The sequence below is a fragment of the Mobula hypostoma genome, chromosome 13, assembly GCF_963921235.1.
Source record: "Mobula hypostoma chromosome 13, sMobHyp1.1, whole genome shotgun sequence".
Lineage (NCBI taxonomy): Eukaryota > Metazoa > Chordata > Chondrichthyes > Myliobatiformes > Myliobatidae > Mobula > Mobula hypostoma.
This window is the reverse complement of record NC_086109.1, coordinates 12,607,118-12,622,770: the sequence shown is the minus strand read 5'-3', so window position 1 is coordinate 12,622,770 and position 15,653 is coordinate 12,607,118. Positions and strand designations below refer to the sequence as shown.

The window sequence follows — 15,653 nt, the reverse complement described above, 5'->3', positions numbered from 1 at the left end:
CCAGTGAAAAGCACAATGTTCCCATTGCCGATGATATGAGATGTTCCACTTCAGATTGGTGCAGATTGTAGACAGAATTCCTTTTCATATGCTAGCACGAAATGTCTGTGAGGTTATTGACTTCAATCAAATTGACTTTGGGAGCCAAGAATACCTGGTGCTCCCATGCATGCTTAAAGCTGGAGTTCCAAGGTAAATTTATTTTTGAATAGCACAGGAATAAAAAGAGATATTTGTTTGCATTGGAACGCAGTTCATTAAGATGAAAATGTCACTGAGGTTATCTCACGCTGCATGCTTATGCCCCCTTCAGGCCTTTTCCTATCTTTGCTTGTCTATCTCTCATTCTAACCCTCAGTTCTCTTCTCTCTCAGTATCTATTTTAAGCATCCCTAGAGGTACGACATAAAAAGGGTACTCACATGTCTCTGTGGGGATGACCTGCACATTCTCAGAAATCTTCCTAAAGGGATCATTCTTCTGATTTCAATTGGATATATCAGAGACTAGCTTTTATTGGCAATTTCTTGATATGTTCTTTCCATAACAGGAGGCGGTCCCTTGTTATCCATTCTGTTAATACTTTTAAGGGAAGGTGGTTACAAATGGCCATATCTCAGTGTACAGGAAGGAGAAAGAGTATCTCGTGATGAGTTGTTATAACAACAACCATTTCCTCACTGTCAGCAAAACAAAGGAGCTTGTGATAGACTTGTGCATGTGACCCTGTCTTCGTCAGCTGTGCTCAGGTTGACGGGGTTGAGAGCTTCAAGATCCTAGGGGTGAACATTACCAATAACATGACTGGTCCGACCATATAGATGCTTTGCTCCAATTGGAAAATTATTCTTTATTGACATTATTACATATTCAAATATTAGTGTATCTATTGCATTCTGTTGAACCCAGTCCACACACCAACCACTGTAACCCAAGCCATAATGGGTTTAATAAAATAGCTCGTGGTTATTTTCCGGTTTTAAAAATCATTACCCTTGTTTCTATGCCTTCGCATCTCGTCCTCCTGAATCCTCTGTAGTTGCTCATATCCATCCATGTAGATTCCATTGTCTCCTTCAGAGCTGTATCCATTTTTCCAATGACATCATGTTGTTCCCAGCACAGTCATTATTTCACCTCGCCAGTTCTCTCTCTGTCTTTTCTAAGTCCATTTCACACTGCAGTGACTAATTTCCAGACCCAATTTATCTGTAGCCATGTACCAGTAGCTAGGTCTGTAAATGATGATCCCAGGTTTTCCCTGTCTCCCTCAATCTCCCTCAGCCTCCCTCGGTCTCCCTCAGTCAACAAGACTTTAGTCTCGTAGCCGAACTCTGTTGTCTCTGTTGCTTTACCTTGCTTCACTCCACTAGGATTACAGAGCAAAACTGGGGGTGAGTGTATCAAACACAAAGCCAGCTCGTTTCTCCCCACTCCTTCTGTATCTCTTCTCCTTTGCTCAGATACACAGTATGGAAGCTGGGGCGCTGGCTGCTCTTTGTTCTGATGGTTATCTTCACTATTTCAATCAAATAGTTCAAGCAAGAAACTAAGGTAGGTTTGATGGACATCTGAAGATTGTGCCCAAATAGTTTCCATGAACGCTTTCAAATATACAGGTCACTGAAAGGCCAAAAATACTGTCTGTATGGAGTACTTTACATCCTCTGATCAAACCAAACCTCTGTTCAAAGTCCAAGATTCAAGGTAAATTTCATTATCGAAGTACATATATGACACCATATATAACCCTGAGATTCATTTTCTTGTCATAATCAACAAGTCTATGGAAAAATAACTATAAGAGGATTAATGAAAGATCAACCAGAGTGCAGAAGACAACAAACTGTGCAAATGCAAGAATAAATAAATGGCAATAAATAATGAGAACATGAATTGAAGAGTCCTTGAAAATGAGTCCATTGGTTGTGGGAACATTTCAGTGGTGGGGCAAGTGAACCTGGTAGTGTGAGTCCTGAGGTTCTATGGTGCTGCTTTCAGTAAGTTTTGACACATTGTGTGCAGAAGGGACTGGAGAGCTTGATATCAGATCAAATCCAGTTTAATTATCATTTAAACCATACATAGGCACAGCTGAATGAGACAGTGTTAATCTGGGGCTAAGGTGCAAAACATTCAAAATAGCAAGCAAACTTGAAAATAGTGAGTAACATTCAAAATAGCGAGTAACATAATTCAATGTGAATATGGAGTCCTTGTGCCAGTGTGAGACAGAATTCTGTTGTGAGCAGCCATTTGGAATAAACCGGATTCCCGTTTTCAAAGTATCTGATGACTTCATCATTGTCTTTTGCAGAAATGCGATAACTGAAATCTGCACTGCTGATACCCTTTGTGAAGAATCCTTGAAGTTAACAAATGTGATGGAATTTTGCTTCAAGATCAGATGTTTTCTCCTAGCTTTGAACAGCTCTTATTGACTGTTCTATGTATATACCTTATGTTACTATACCAGTGACTTAATGAAACTGAAACCAAGCAAAACAAACTAATCATCCTTCAAAGTGACATTTTTGTTTCCATAATTCTATTTTAAAAAACTTTCCCTTCTTTGTACTGAACATAGTTTCACCTTTCCCAATACTTCAGAATCTTCAACTCTGTTAGATAGAGAGTTGTCAATTCAAATTTTAGCCGTAGATATTGCTTATTATACTAATCTGCAAATAATAATGAATTAAATGCTTCTTAATTCATTGCTGGTGTTAATGAGTGGTTATATGTTTTTTTTCTCATCTGACTTAAGTCATGGAGAACAGATTGCATTTTGGTTCTTGGATTTGTCTCAGTGTCAATGGTTATTTACTTACTGCCCGTTATGCCGGTGTTTAGAGCATCAATGAAGGTCCTCCATCTCCGTCTGTCCTAGGCCATCTTCTCTATTGTATCTCAGATTTGGTTCAGGGGTCCTCATTTTTGCCTCTATGGTATGGTGCCAAGTAGTATTTGGCTTCCCGCATTTCCTCAGCCCTTCAGGTGTCCTGTGAAGTGCTGTCTTGGAGAATGGAATTGACCACTCTTCTCACCATGTGCCCAATTCATCTGCAACATTTACCACGTCCTCTTGATAACACTGATGGAGTATGGGAAACAATTAATCCTTCAAGCCATGAGATTACACGAGAACAATTATTGAAGATGGATATGGACCTGAAACATTGGATTTGTTTTTCTTTACGCGGATGCTGCCTGACCCACTAAAGAATTTTCATCATCGGCTATTTTTGTTTTGGACATTCAGCATTTTTGCTTCTCTGTTAGAAAGATGAATAAATGGCAATGCTGCAATGATACAATCAACTCAAGCTCAGTTCTCGTCACTATGTAAAAGCCTTAAAAGGCTAATGAACAATGGTAAGAAAAGACGGGTGCTGGATTAAATGAGTGAGTTGCAGCATGAAATGGTGGGTGGTGAAGCGTGTGAAAATGCTTGTAGTTGGTGTTACTTTATTCACTGCTGTTGTGTGATAGAAACCCATGAACATACAATAACAGTTGGAACTACTGTGTGAAGAAGTTGTTTGCAAATGGGACAAAGTGAACTACATTGGCAGTACAGGAGTCTGTGCTATTTGGTGCTGCGGGAGTGGGATGTGGAATTTTACACTCACTCTCAACACTGTTATTATCACAATACTATTCACTGCTTGGATGAGTGCAGTTTCACAAAAACACTCACAAAGTCCGATGTCTTCCTGGGTAAATTACCGAGGGTGTTCACCTGGAATTCTCTAACAGCATCTCCCAGTTGAAGGTCTACAGCAGTGACTAATGGCAATGTCCTGAGTAACATGCCACTTGACAGTGGAAATACTTAGCAGTTTGTTCATTATTGCTCGCTGTGAATCTTGGATATTATTCATGAAGTAATAATGTGGCTGATCTTAAGGGCTGCCTGGCTTGAACCCTAACCGACAATAACATATGAAAGGAGGAGGAGAAATGGGACAGCAGACACTTCAGATTTCAAAGTCAATGTCAAAGTTGAATTTACTGTCATATGCACAATTACATGTATGTGCAGATGCAATGCAAATCTTACTTGCAGGGGCACCATAAGCAAATAACATCAGAGCAGGTAGATAAATCACCTGGACCAGATAGTCTACACTCCAGGGTTCTGAAAGGGGTGGCTGAAGAGATTGTGGAGGCTTTAGTAAAGATCTTTCGAGAGTCAATAGACTCTGGCATGGTTCCGGAGGACTGGAAAATTGCAAATGTCAAGAAGGGAGGGAGGCAGAAGAAAGGAAATTATAGACCAATTAGTCTGACCTCAATAATTGGGAAGATGTTGGAGTCGATTATTAAGGTTGTGGTTTCAAGGCACTCGGAGGCACATGATAAAACAGGCCATAATAAGCATGGTTTCCTTAAGGGAAAAACTTGTCTCATAGTTTTTTTTGGAATTCTTTGAAGAAATAGCAAGCAGGATAGACAAAGGAGAATTGGTGGCTGTTGTGAACTTGGATTTTCAGAAGGCCTTTGACAAGGAGCCACACATGAGGCTGCTTAACAGATCAAGAGCACGTGGTATTGCAGGAAAGATCCTAGCATTAATAGAGCATTGGTTGTTTGGTAGGAGGCAAAGAGTGGGAATAAAGGGAGGCTCTTCCAGCTGGCTACCGATGGTGTTCCACAGTGGTCTGTGTTGGGACCACTTGTTATGTTATATATCAATGATTTGGATAATGGAATTGATGGCTTCGTGGCCAAGTTTGAGGATGATATGGAGAGAGGTGAATGGGCAAGTAGTTTTGAGGAAGTAGAGAGGCTACAGAAGAGCTTAAATAGATTATGAGAATGGGAAAAGAAGTGGTAGATGGAACTCAGTGTCATAAAGTGCACATTCATGCACGTTGGTTGAAGAAATAAAAGCATGCACTATTTTCGAAATGGAGAGAAACTTCAAAAATCTTTTCCTAGTAATCTTCAGACCTGCTACTTCTTCTGGAAAATGAGTCTAAACACCTTTTCTTATCTACAATTGGATAATTTGTTTTTGTATTTTGCATGAGAAAGGAAAGTCTAAATGATCAATGACTGTTAATGCAAACTATAATGCTTTATTTCAGGTTTACATAACATTAAATAACAAAACTCTTAAGACCATAAGACATAAGACAAAGGAGCAGAAGTCGGCCTTTCGGCCCATCGAGTCTCCTCCACCATTTTATCATGAGCTGATCCATTCTCCCATTTAGTCCCACTCCCCCGCCTTCTCACCATAACCTTTGATGCCCTGGCTACTCAGATACCTATCCATCTCTGCCTTAAATACACCCAATGACTTGGCCTCCACTGCTGCCCGTAGCAACAAATTCCATAGATTCACCACCCTCTGACTAAAAAAATTTCTTCGCATTTCTGTTCTGAATGGGTGCCCTTCAATCCTTAAGTCATGCCCTCTCGTACTAGACTCCCCCATCATGGGAAACAACTTTGCCACATCCACTCTGTCCATGCCTTTCAACATTCGAAATGTTTCTATGAGGTCTTCCCTCATTCTTCTAAACTCCAAGGAATACAGTCCAAGAGTGGACAAACGCTCCTCATATGTTAACCCTCTCGTTCCTGGAATCATTCTAGTGAATCTTCTCTGTACCCTCTCCAACGTCAGCACATCCTTTCTTAAATAAGTTGACCAAAACTACCCACAGTACTCCAAGTGAGGTCTCACCAGCGCCTTATAGAGCCTCAACATCACATCCCTGCTCCTATACTCTATTCCTCTTGATGAATTTAAGCTCCTTTCCATTTAAGCTCAAGTTCAGGTTTATTCTCATTCAACTACAAACATATATATGGCTAAATGAAACATCATTTTACTGGGGACAAAGTGCAAAACACAGTACATATAGTCACACACAGCAGATATAGTTTTGATTCGCCATATACAATCATAAAATAATATTAGCAGAAGTCCCTGAGTAGCATAGCCTGAATATTGACAGGTTGACATAAAGTGTGAGGTGCATGCTTATGCAGGACAGTACAATGGCGCTGGCACTATTATAATAAAACAAGCAGATGTATAAATATTTGAAGCAGCAGCAATAAAAGGTGAAAAGTGACGAGCAGGATGAGAGTGTGTCTGTGAGATGGGGAATGGGGAGGTATTTATGTAATTTGAATGCCCACTGTAATCAGCACACTTGAATAAACATCTGGATAATGGGGAACTGCACTGCAAGAGCTGGTGCGTTAGGAAACTTAGCAATAAATACCACTTCTTCAAATATGAAAGGAAATTAAACCAGATGTTTCCTGTTGTTCTCTCCTTTGTCAAGGCCTAAAGTCAGTGCTGAACCCAACATAAGACTTCAGCCATTGGAAGCATTTAATAACTTAACCCCATTATCAACCCCAGCTATAACAGCCTTATGGAACCACGTATACAGTGTACATACTTTGATAATAAATGTACTTTGACTTTGAGTTTGAGTTTCCTGGGGCAATTATTATCTAAGGCGTAAAGAGGATTGTTTCATATTGCTTTAAATGGGGACTTGTTTCCTTATTAGTCCATGAGACCATAAGACATAAATGCAGGATTAGGCCATTCGTCCTATCGAGTCTGCTCTGCCATTCCATCACGGCTGATCCCAGATCTCGCTCAACCCTATACACCTGCCTTCTCGCCATATCCTCATAATCTAATCTAATATCCTTTGGTGCCCTGACCAATCAGGAAATAATCAAATTCTGCCTTAAATATACCCACAGACTTGGCCTCCACTGCAGTCTGTAGCAGGGCATTCCACAAATTTACTACTCTCTGGCTAAAAAAAACCTCTGTTCTAAAGGGTAACCCTTCAGTTTTGAGGCTGTGCCCTTTAGTTCTGGATGCGTCCACCATAGGAAATATCTTTTCCACATCCATCCTATTTAGTCCTTTCAATATCATGTGGGTTTCAAAGAGATCCCCCTGCATTCTTTTAAATTCCAGTGAGTACAAGCTCAAAGCTGCAAAACGCTCCTCATATGTTAACCACTTCATTCCCAGAATCATCCTCATGAATCTCCTCCGGACTCTCTCAGTGACAACACATCCTTTCTGAGATATGGGGGCCAAAACTGTTGACAATACTCCAAGTGCAGCCTGACCTGTGTCTTATAAAGGCTCAGCATAATCTCCAGTGTTAGCAGTATGGGTGGAGCAGAAGACTTTGGTGGGAGTTGTCATAAAGTCATACAACCGTGAAGAGATAAATCACAGCCCACCGAGTCCATGGACTAGGATCTATTACTTATTTGTAAAGGACGTGTAGTTGAAACTAGACAGTAATCTACCAAGATTCACATTTTTGAGATGTGCATGGAAATTGAGTCAAGTGGAAGAAACCCAGGAGAAAAGTACTATATTCACTTTTGTACAGTTACAGACTTCTCCCACCAGTACTTCCGAAGTTCAGAGTTCAATTCTGCTGCCATTCCGTAAGGAGAATCTGTACGTCCTCTCAGTGGATTGCAGGGGTTTTCTCCAGGTTCTCTGGTTTCATCCCACAGTCCAAAGATGTACCATGACCATTCACAATTAAGTGCCATGTTGGATGACATAGGTGATCTTGGTCAGCAAGGTGACCATGATTGTTGTTGGCGAATTCTTCCACAGAAGTGGTTTACCATTGCCCTCTTCTGGGCAGTGTCTTTACAAGACAGGCGACCCCAACCATTATTAATGCTCTACAGAGACTGTCTACTTGGTGTCAGGGGTCACATTACCAGGACTTGTGATATGCACCAGCTGCTTATACAACCGATCAGCACCTGTTCCCATGGCTTCATTTGACCCTGATCGTGGGGCTAAGCAGGTGCTACGCTTTGCCCCAGAGTGACTTGCAGGCTAGTGGATGGAAGGAGCACCTTGAGAATGGGAAGGGTGGAGTGTTGCAGGAGGGCTGTGGGACAAATGGAGTGCCAGGGGTGGGGAGTTGGCGCAGATGCAGACACACCAGGCCCTGAGATACCAGGCAAGGTCATTTGATTCCAAACAATTGGTTTATTGGACATTACAGAATGTTTCTCTATTTTTTCCCATTCCTGACACACTCCCTTCCCCCTTTTCCCAAACATGATTTCCCTCTCCCTGACCCCTTCCCACTCTCAGTCTACAACAGAGACCCATATCAGAACCAGGTTTATCATCACTCACATATGTCACAATTTTTTTTGGCAGGAATACAGTGCAATACATAAAACTATGACAGCACTGTTCTAATGTGTTAGGCACTCTAGATATATACATGTGCCTAAGATTTTAAACATAGTACTGTCAATTTAAAATTACTTTGAAATTTAGAATGCCACCTTACCATTATTTTATGGGGAAACTGGGGTGTTTAAGTGGTTTTAAATCCGATCAAAAGAATTGACTGTGCAAACTGTGAGTGAAATATCACTGTGTGGTTTTAGTAGCTACTCACGGAGCAGAATGAAAACTCTAGCGCTTTTATTCAAATCGAGAATGGTGATTTTGGAACATCCTGAGCAGTTAGTTGAACAGGGCACTTTGATAATAACTCTATTTTGGACTTCGAACAGAGATGTAGGAGAAGCCCTTGTTTAGTGTCGCACCCAGATTCTGGCATTTCTGACAGTGACACACTCCTTCAGTCTACATTGGAATGTCCTGTTGGACTGTGTTAAAGTGCTGGAGTTAGGTGTCCATCCATGACTTTATTATCTGAAGTTGAGAGGAAGATAGGAAGCTCAAAACGACGGCTGAGAGTATTTATAATGTGGAAGTGGTGTGATGCGGCTATTGCAAGACTTAAATCCGAAAGCCTGACTTTTTGTCATGTCAATTGTCTGCAATTCCTGATGAAGGGTAACTGCAAGTGGCTCATATTGGAAGGAACTACTGAGAAACTACATTAAGAAGAGGCAACATCCACCATTAAGGACCCTCACCATCCAGGACATGCCCTCTTCTCATTGCTATCATCAAAGAGGATGTATAGGAGCCTAAAGAAACACACTCAACATTTTAGGAACAGTTTCTTCCCCTCTGCCATCAGATGAACCCATGAACACTGCCTCGCTATTTTACTTTCTTTTTGCACTATGTACTCACTTTCTATATATTTCTTATTGTGATTTATTGTAATTTTTATGCATTGCACTCTACTGCAGCTGCGAAACAACAAATATCATGACATATGTCAGTAGTAATAAACCTTATTATGATTCTGATTTGGATTTGAAAATCTGTATCTAGGCAGCTTATGACTGAGGAATATCAATAAAGCAGTGGATCTCAACACAAAGCTGGAGTAATAACAACCATGTCCAAGCATGTATAGTCGATCTCCTAAGGAGCAATACTGGCATAAATTGTCTTAGTAGAGTTCTCTGGCATGCTAGGAGACAGATGTTTTCTGCTGACCTTTGGGGGGTTGTTTATAAATTTAACATCTGTGTAGATGACATTACTGTCTCCATTAACAGAGGGATCTGCTGTTGATTTCCTTTGAAATTCCATTGTTGCATCCATGGCCCCATTTTCTTTGTTAGCCATCTGGGCAGGAGCCTTGTCGCTTTGAATCTCCAGCACTGTCGCATAAGCATTTTGCTCTACAGATGTTGTTGTTTCCTAAAGAATGAAAAATGCAAAGACCAGTTTATGTCTGATGAATATGAAAGGTGCTGAGCAGAAGTCTATGACTAAGCAGCTCTCAAACAGTTCTTTTTTTAAACAAGGTAAACTTTATTCATAATAAAAAAAACTTACAAGAATAAACCGTGCATCATCTTTTCATTGTTTACATTCACAAAGTTGATGCTTAAGATACTGTTCTATTATTTTCCTACTTATCAATCAATAGCACTGCTGCCTCTCATTTGGCCCCCTGAGGTGGTACCCTATTACATAATTGAAAGGCTTCCTCCACTAACCCAACCCTCCCTTTCCAGTAAGAGATGAAATCTACACTGTGGTCTTTCCCCATCAAGCCTTCGCAGTGGCTGCACCAAGCTTTTGTGATTCCTACAGCCCATAATCCTCCATCTTGGAATGTGACAGTCGGTAGCATTCCCTTATAGACATCTCGATGCGCTGGCAGAACAACAGGCTTCAGGCAGACCAAAGGACGTCTTCACCAAGTTGATGATCTGCCAGCAGCACTTGGCGTCCATCTCCGTGTGTGCCCCTGCGGACAGCCCGTAGGTTAGAGAATCTTCTGTCACGCAGCTGCTCGGGATAAACTGCAACACAGGCACTTGCATCTTTCCCCCACACCCTCTTTGCAAACCCACCGTTCGCGTTGAGGTGAGCTACTGTCTCTTCCCCATAATAGTCATTCTGCGGACTCAAAAAGCCCTAGCCAATTTTTGCAGTGAACGATCTGCTAAAGACCTCGCAGGTTGAGCAGCGTCTATGGTTGGGAGGAATTTTAACATTTCAGATTGAAACCCAGTATCAGGATTGGTTTTATATGTCTATCTGGTGTTTGAACATAATTTATTTACTTGTGTTAAGCCATGCTATTGTTTTCCCCATGTGCTTACACACTTTCCTTTACGATACCTGATTCACTTCACTTAGCTCCAGCAGTGACTAACTCTGGAATGTCATCATGATCAGTCTGCGTATATAGGCTAATCTAATGTAATTATATTTATTGTGTTTTTTTTAAAGTTTAGTTCTTTATGCTTATTGTGTTTTTATGTTACATCATATCCGGAATAGCCATCATTTTGTTCTCCTTTACACCTCTCTACTGAAGAATGACAATAAACAAAGTGAACCTTGAATAATCTGCGAATGGAATTTAATCTAGAATTTTTGATGGGGTGGGTCCATTATTAATTGCCTTATACATATAGCTTTACATTTGCTCTCCCCTTCTAGTGGAAACATCTTCACCTCACTGTAAATACTCTGACAACCTTGTAACTTCTATCAAGTCACCACTGCCCCTGCCCCAACTCTGCTTTGCTTTTCATTTTTTTTATTAAGCTTCATCTCCTTAAATGTGACTATAAAACTGTAATTTTCTAGCGTGAATGATAACAGCTAATGATTCTAAATCAACACTGGCTATATGTAAATGTACAAGAACCACAGCAAATTCAATACAAGTAAAACTATTCTAAATGCTTCACGGTGGCATCATTAGAGAGATACTTTCGAGAGATACTTTATTGTCGCCAAACAATTGACACTAGAACGTACAATCATCACAGCGATATTTGATTCTGCACTTCCCACTCCCTGGATTACAAATCGATAGTAAATATCAAAAATTTAAATTATAAATCATAAATAGAAAACAGAAAAATGGAAATTAAGGTAGTGCAAAAAAAACCGAGAGGCAGGTCCGGATACTTGGAGGGCACGGTTCAGATAAAAGACTGAAACTGAATGTGGATGACATCAGAGCAAGGCACAAAATCTTTGTTGTTTGCAGTCAACAATGTTTAATGGAGCAGTTTAGAGTTGCAGGTATTCAGGGAGTGGATCCCAGAGCTGAGAACCAGGACAACTGAAGCCAAAGTGACGAGCAGTGAGGCTAAGCAAGTGCAGATGGACAAGAGGGAAGATCTATGACAGATCAGCAACCTGTGGAAATGTGGAGAGACAGTGGATGTAAGTGAGAAGATTTTGAACCCTATTGACCATTTATTCCAAGTGGCCAAAGATCTTATCAACTGGAGTGTCCAGTTAAAAATTCATCAGGTAGTCGGAAGCATTCAGCATATTGTAGAAAATATCATTAACAAAGATGGCTGATAATTGATCCAAGAATCGGCAATATGTTTGGAGTGATGTTGTCAGCATTGAAAGGTACAGTGAGAAAGCGGGTAGCTGAGGGCAGCTTATGACCACAGAAAAGGAGAGCTTTTTATTCACTTGCAGACAACAAATTTTACAATATATGTCAATAATATTAGACCTGATGCTGATTCTGGGTGTTAGAGTGAACTTTCTTTATATTTCTGATTTTGCTTCAGTGGGGAAATATGAAATGTCGACTGAATAATCGCTGAACACAAATATAGAATTAGAAAGTTCCCATTTTTAACAGTAAAGCTAGAGCCAGACTCACCTTGTGCCCATCAGTAAAAATATTAAAGAATGTGGCCACTCTGAGGATGAGCTCAGTAAAATACTTTCTTTTTAAGGAAATGCTGGATAATACTGAAGAGAGAATGAACAGAAGGATATGCTAAAGAAGAGTGATGTGAGGAGATTTGTGTATGGTATGGGGTGAATGGCCTGATTTGTTTGCTGTAAATTTTAAAACATTCACAGTTCAAGCCCTTACCTGGGTTTCATTCTTGCGTGTTCTGTGAAACATCCTGAACTTGGTTTCTGGAAAATACAATATCACCTTTGAAAATTCCTGTCAGTACCAGGGTTAATTGTCCATGTGTTGCATGCAAAACCTTGGTTCCACCACAGGCATGAATCGCCACATAGAGCCAGAATATGCTTTGGCCACTGCACTCAACATCAGAACAAACAGAATCATTTTCTATAAGTGCTCAACTCAATAATGAATCTCAAAGACATGTGCTCTTCCCATTATTTCCATCAGGGAGGAAGTACAGAAGCCTGAAGCCAGATTCTCAGTGACTCAGGAACAGCTTGTTCCCTTTCATAATCAGATATCTGAACAATCCATGAACCTATAAACATTACTTTATTCCTCTTTAGCTCTTTTTACTTATCTTTGTAATTTACAGCATACAGATGAGATCATGTTAACAGAAAATGCTGGAAGTACTGCTTCTGCCTGGGGAAAGAGAAGCAGTGAGCAGTCCAGCTCCTGAGAACTTCATCAGAATAACTGCCTGACCTACCATTTCCCGTATTTATTTCTGCTTCAGATTTCAACACCAGCAGGTTTTTGATTTTCAGTCAAGTATGTCCTTAACGCTATTACTTTTTATTAAGAACCAAACAAAATCTCTCAATGCAGTGCAGCAAATTCTCACAAAATATCATGAAAATACTTTAAGAAGTTCAAAACTCACCCTTGAGTTTAGAGTTTAGGCACCAAATTAGGCAAATGAGAAAAACCATGACAAGAACTCCAGTGACGCTGAGCACGACTATGGGAATGAGTCTGTGGTACAAACAACAAGAAGGCATCAGCCTTGGTTCACATTGATTCTTGGCTAATAGTAAGCAATGAGCATCTGGCATTTACACAACTTATTATACGTTATATGTGTTTCTAGTTTCTGATTGCTCCTTTTTATTGCTATTGTGTTCGCTTTTGATTGGGGCGGACTGTCTCTACAGTCTGCAGTCAACGACACAGTGCTAAATTGAACTGAAGTGAATCAAACTGTTTCAATGACTCTGTAATTTATTTTTCACTCATTTTTTTTGCCATCTGCATATTTGTTCTTTTCTTTTTGTCAGTTGGGTGTTGGATATTTTCTTTGAACAGGTTCCATTGTGTTTCTCTGTTTTGGGGCCGCCTGTGGGAAGACAAATCTCAGGGTTGTATACTGCGCACATACTATGATAATCAATATACTTGCAATCTTTGAACTCCACTCATGACCTCAGGATGTGTGCAGCCCAGTAAGTGAGGTGTTGGATATTGTTGCAGTGTAGAAATGCAGCAGCAAATATATGCCTAGCAAGATCCCATAAGCAACCATGTGATAATGACCAATGATAATGATGGAGATAAGTATTGTGCAGACCATAAGAGAGCGGCAATTTGCTCCTCACTGAATATTACACGGGGACTGCACCATCCACCTGAAAGCACTGATTGAGTCAGTTTAATCCAACAGATGACACTAATAACCATGCAACCCTCCTTAGCCCTTCTCACCAAGATATTGACCCAACAATTTGCAGTCGGACCTAAACACTACATTTAGAAGCCAACCCCAACCTCAGTGGTGAAGTCTGCTCTTGCAAGGCCAGCAAAGTGTCAGTCCCCTTAAGGGGAGGGGTGGAGGAGGCAGAGCAAACAAGGCCCAGGAAACTGATGTAAAATTCTTTACTGTTGGCCAAACTCCTCCCACCCACATGACTTTCTGTCCACCAGCCAAATCTTTTTCTTTTAAAATCTTTTTACTAATTTTCCAAAATTATAAACAGAACAACAGTATTGATACAGAGAGATTGGAATAATCTCACTGTTGACAAATGTGTACAAAAAAAGACTTCAAATAATACAAGTATACAGTAATAGACTTCCAAACTCTTAATATAGTTAATCATAGAGACAAAACAAATAAAAAGAAAAAAAAATGCAAAGAACTCCCCCCCCCAAAAAAAACTAGATACTAAACCCGAAAAAAAAAGCAAACGGAACAAAACAAGGCTAGACCAGTACTTAAATCGAATACATTCAATGATGTCATCAACTCCCCTCCTCTATTCATATATTTTAAGTTAATAGAAGGATTCGGAAAAGGTCAAATTACATCATATGAAAATGTTGAATAAATGGTTTCCAAGTTTCTTCAAATTTAACCAAAGGATCAAAAATGTCACTTCTAAGTTTTTCTAAATTTAAACATGATATAGTTTGGGAAAACACCAGTCAAATCTATGAAATGTTTTGATTACAGTCATAGTCATAGACAAGTACAGCACAGAAGCAGGCCTTTTGGCCCATCTAGTCCATGCAAAAACCATTTAAACTGTCTACTCCCATCGACCTGCAGCAGGACCATAACCCTCCATACCCCTACTATCCATGAACCTATCCAAACTTCTCTTAAATGTTGAATTTGAGCTCGTATGCACTACTTGGTCTGGCAGCTCATTCCATTCTCACGACCCTCTGAGTAAAGAATTTTCCCCTCATGTTCCTCTTAAACTTCTCACCTTTCACCCTCAACTCATGACCTCTGGTTGTAGTCCTACCCAACGTCAGTGGAAAATGGTTGCTTGCATTTACCCTATCAATACCCCATCATAATTCTGTATACTTCTATCAAATCTCCTCCTCAGTCTTATGCATTCTAAAGAATATAGTCCGAACCTGTTCAATCTTTCCCTATAACTCAGGTTCTCCAGACCTGGTAACATCCTTGTAAATTTTCTCTGTACTCTTCTGGCAGGAAGATTAATGAAAGAAATCACACTATTTAAGGAAATTTGAAATAATTGAAAATCTATGTAAAAAAATAATTTATAAAAATTTTCAAGCACTGTTTTTAGGAATCTGAACAGTGGTACTGTTGTTGGGAGATTCTGGGCTGATATGTACAGACCTCACTGCAAATACACTCACATCGTGAGCATCTCATAAAAGGACAATCCTCAGACTATGTTGTTTTCTCCCAAATAATTGTCCCATAAAAGTACTTCTAGTCAAACTGTCAGCATTGAGACCATTGCATTATCTAATGTAACCGGATCGAGTTTACCTTTGTCTATCATTGTCTCTTATTTCTGGATTTGTAGAAGGAGTTGTTACTGATTCAGTTCCAGAACTTTCACAAGTATATCCTGACCCTGTGGAGACAAGGAAATAAAATTCAGTTTAAACTTTGTTTCCACCTTTATTCAAGTTAGAGAGCATTGAAATCTATTGAATATTGAAAGACTTAATCCTAATCTTGCGCATGCCTGCAAATAGAACAGAGGGATCACAAAATATTTTCCACTTAGTTGCTGAGAAATTATCCAAGTACTAGGCTTTATAAGGCTT

General features: G+C 40.0%; 2 protein-coding genes across 6 annotated transcripts in view; one reads left to right on the top strand and one right to left on the bottom strand.

Annotated features, from left to right (window-relative positions):
• The window catches only part of LOC134355434 (Fc receptor-like protein 2), a 121,461-nt gene extending 118,235 nt beyond the window's left edge, over positions 1–3,226 (top strand). For 4 of the 5 annotated variants that reach the window (XR_010020071.1, XR_010020070.1, XM_063065302.1 and 1 more), the window contains 2 exons: positions 1,464–1,554; positions 2,318–3,226. Coding sequence is in view for 2 of the 5 variants with exons in the window: in XM_063065302.1 (XP_062921372.1) it covers positions 1,464–1,536 (73 nt within the window). In the remaining 3 variants the exon portion in view is untranslated. The remainder of the gene's footprint in view (positions 1–1,463; positions 1,555–2,317) is intronic. The other variant, XR_010020072.1, reaches the window with a different exon arrangement.
• The window catches only part of LOC134355857 (uncharacterized), a 545,005-nt gene that overhangs the window by 103,893 nt on the left and 425,459 nt on the right, over positions 1–15,653 (bottom strand). Inside the window, exons 6-7 of the mRNA XM_063066362.1 lie at positions 15,370–15,457; positions 1,224–1,369 (exon numbers count right to left, since the gene is read on the bottom strand). Of these exons, the coding sequence (XP_062922432.1) occupies positions 1,224–1,369; positions 15,370–15,457 (234 nt within the window). The remainder of the gene's footprint in view (positions 1–1,223; positions 1,370–15,369; positions 15,458–15,653) is intronic.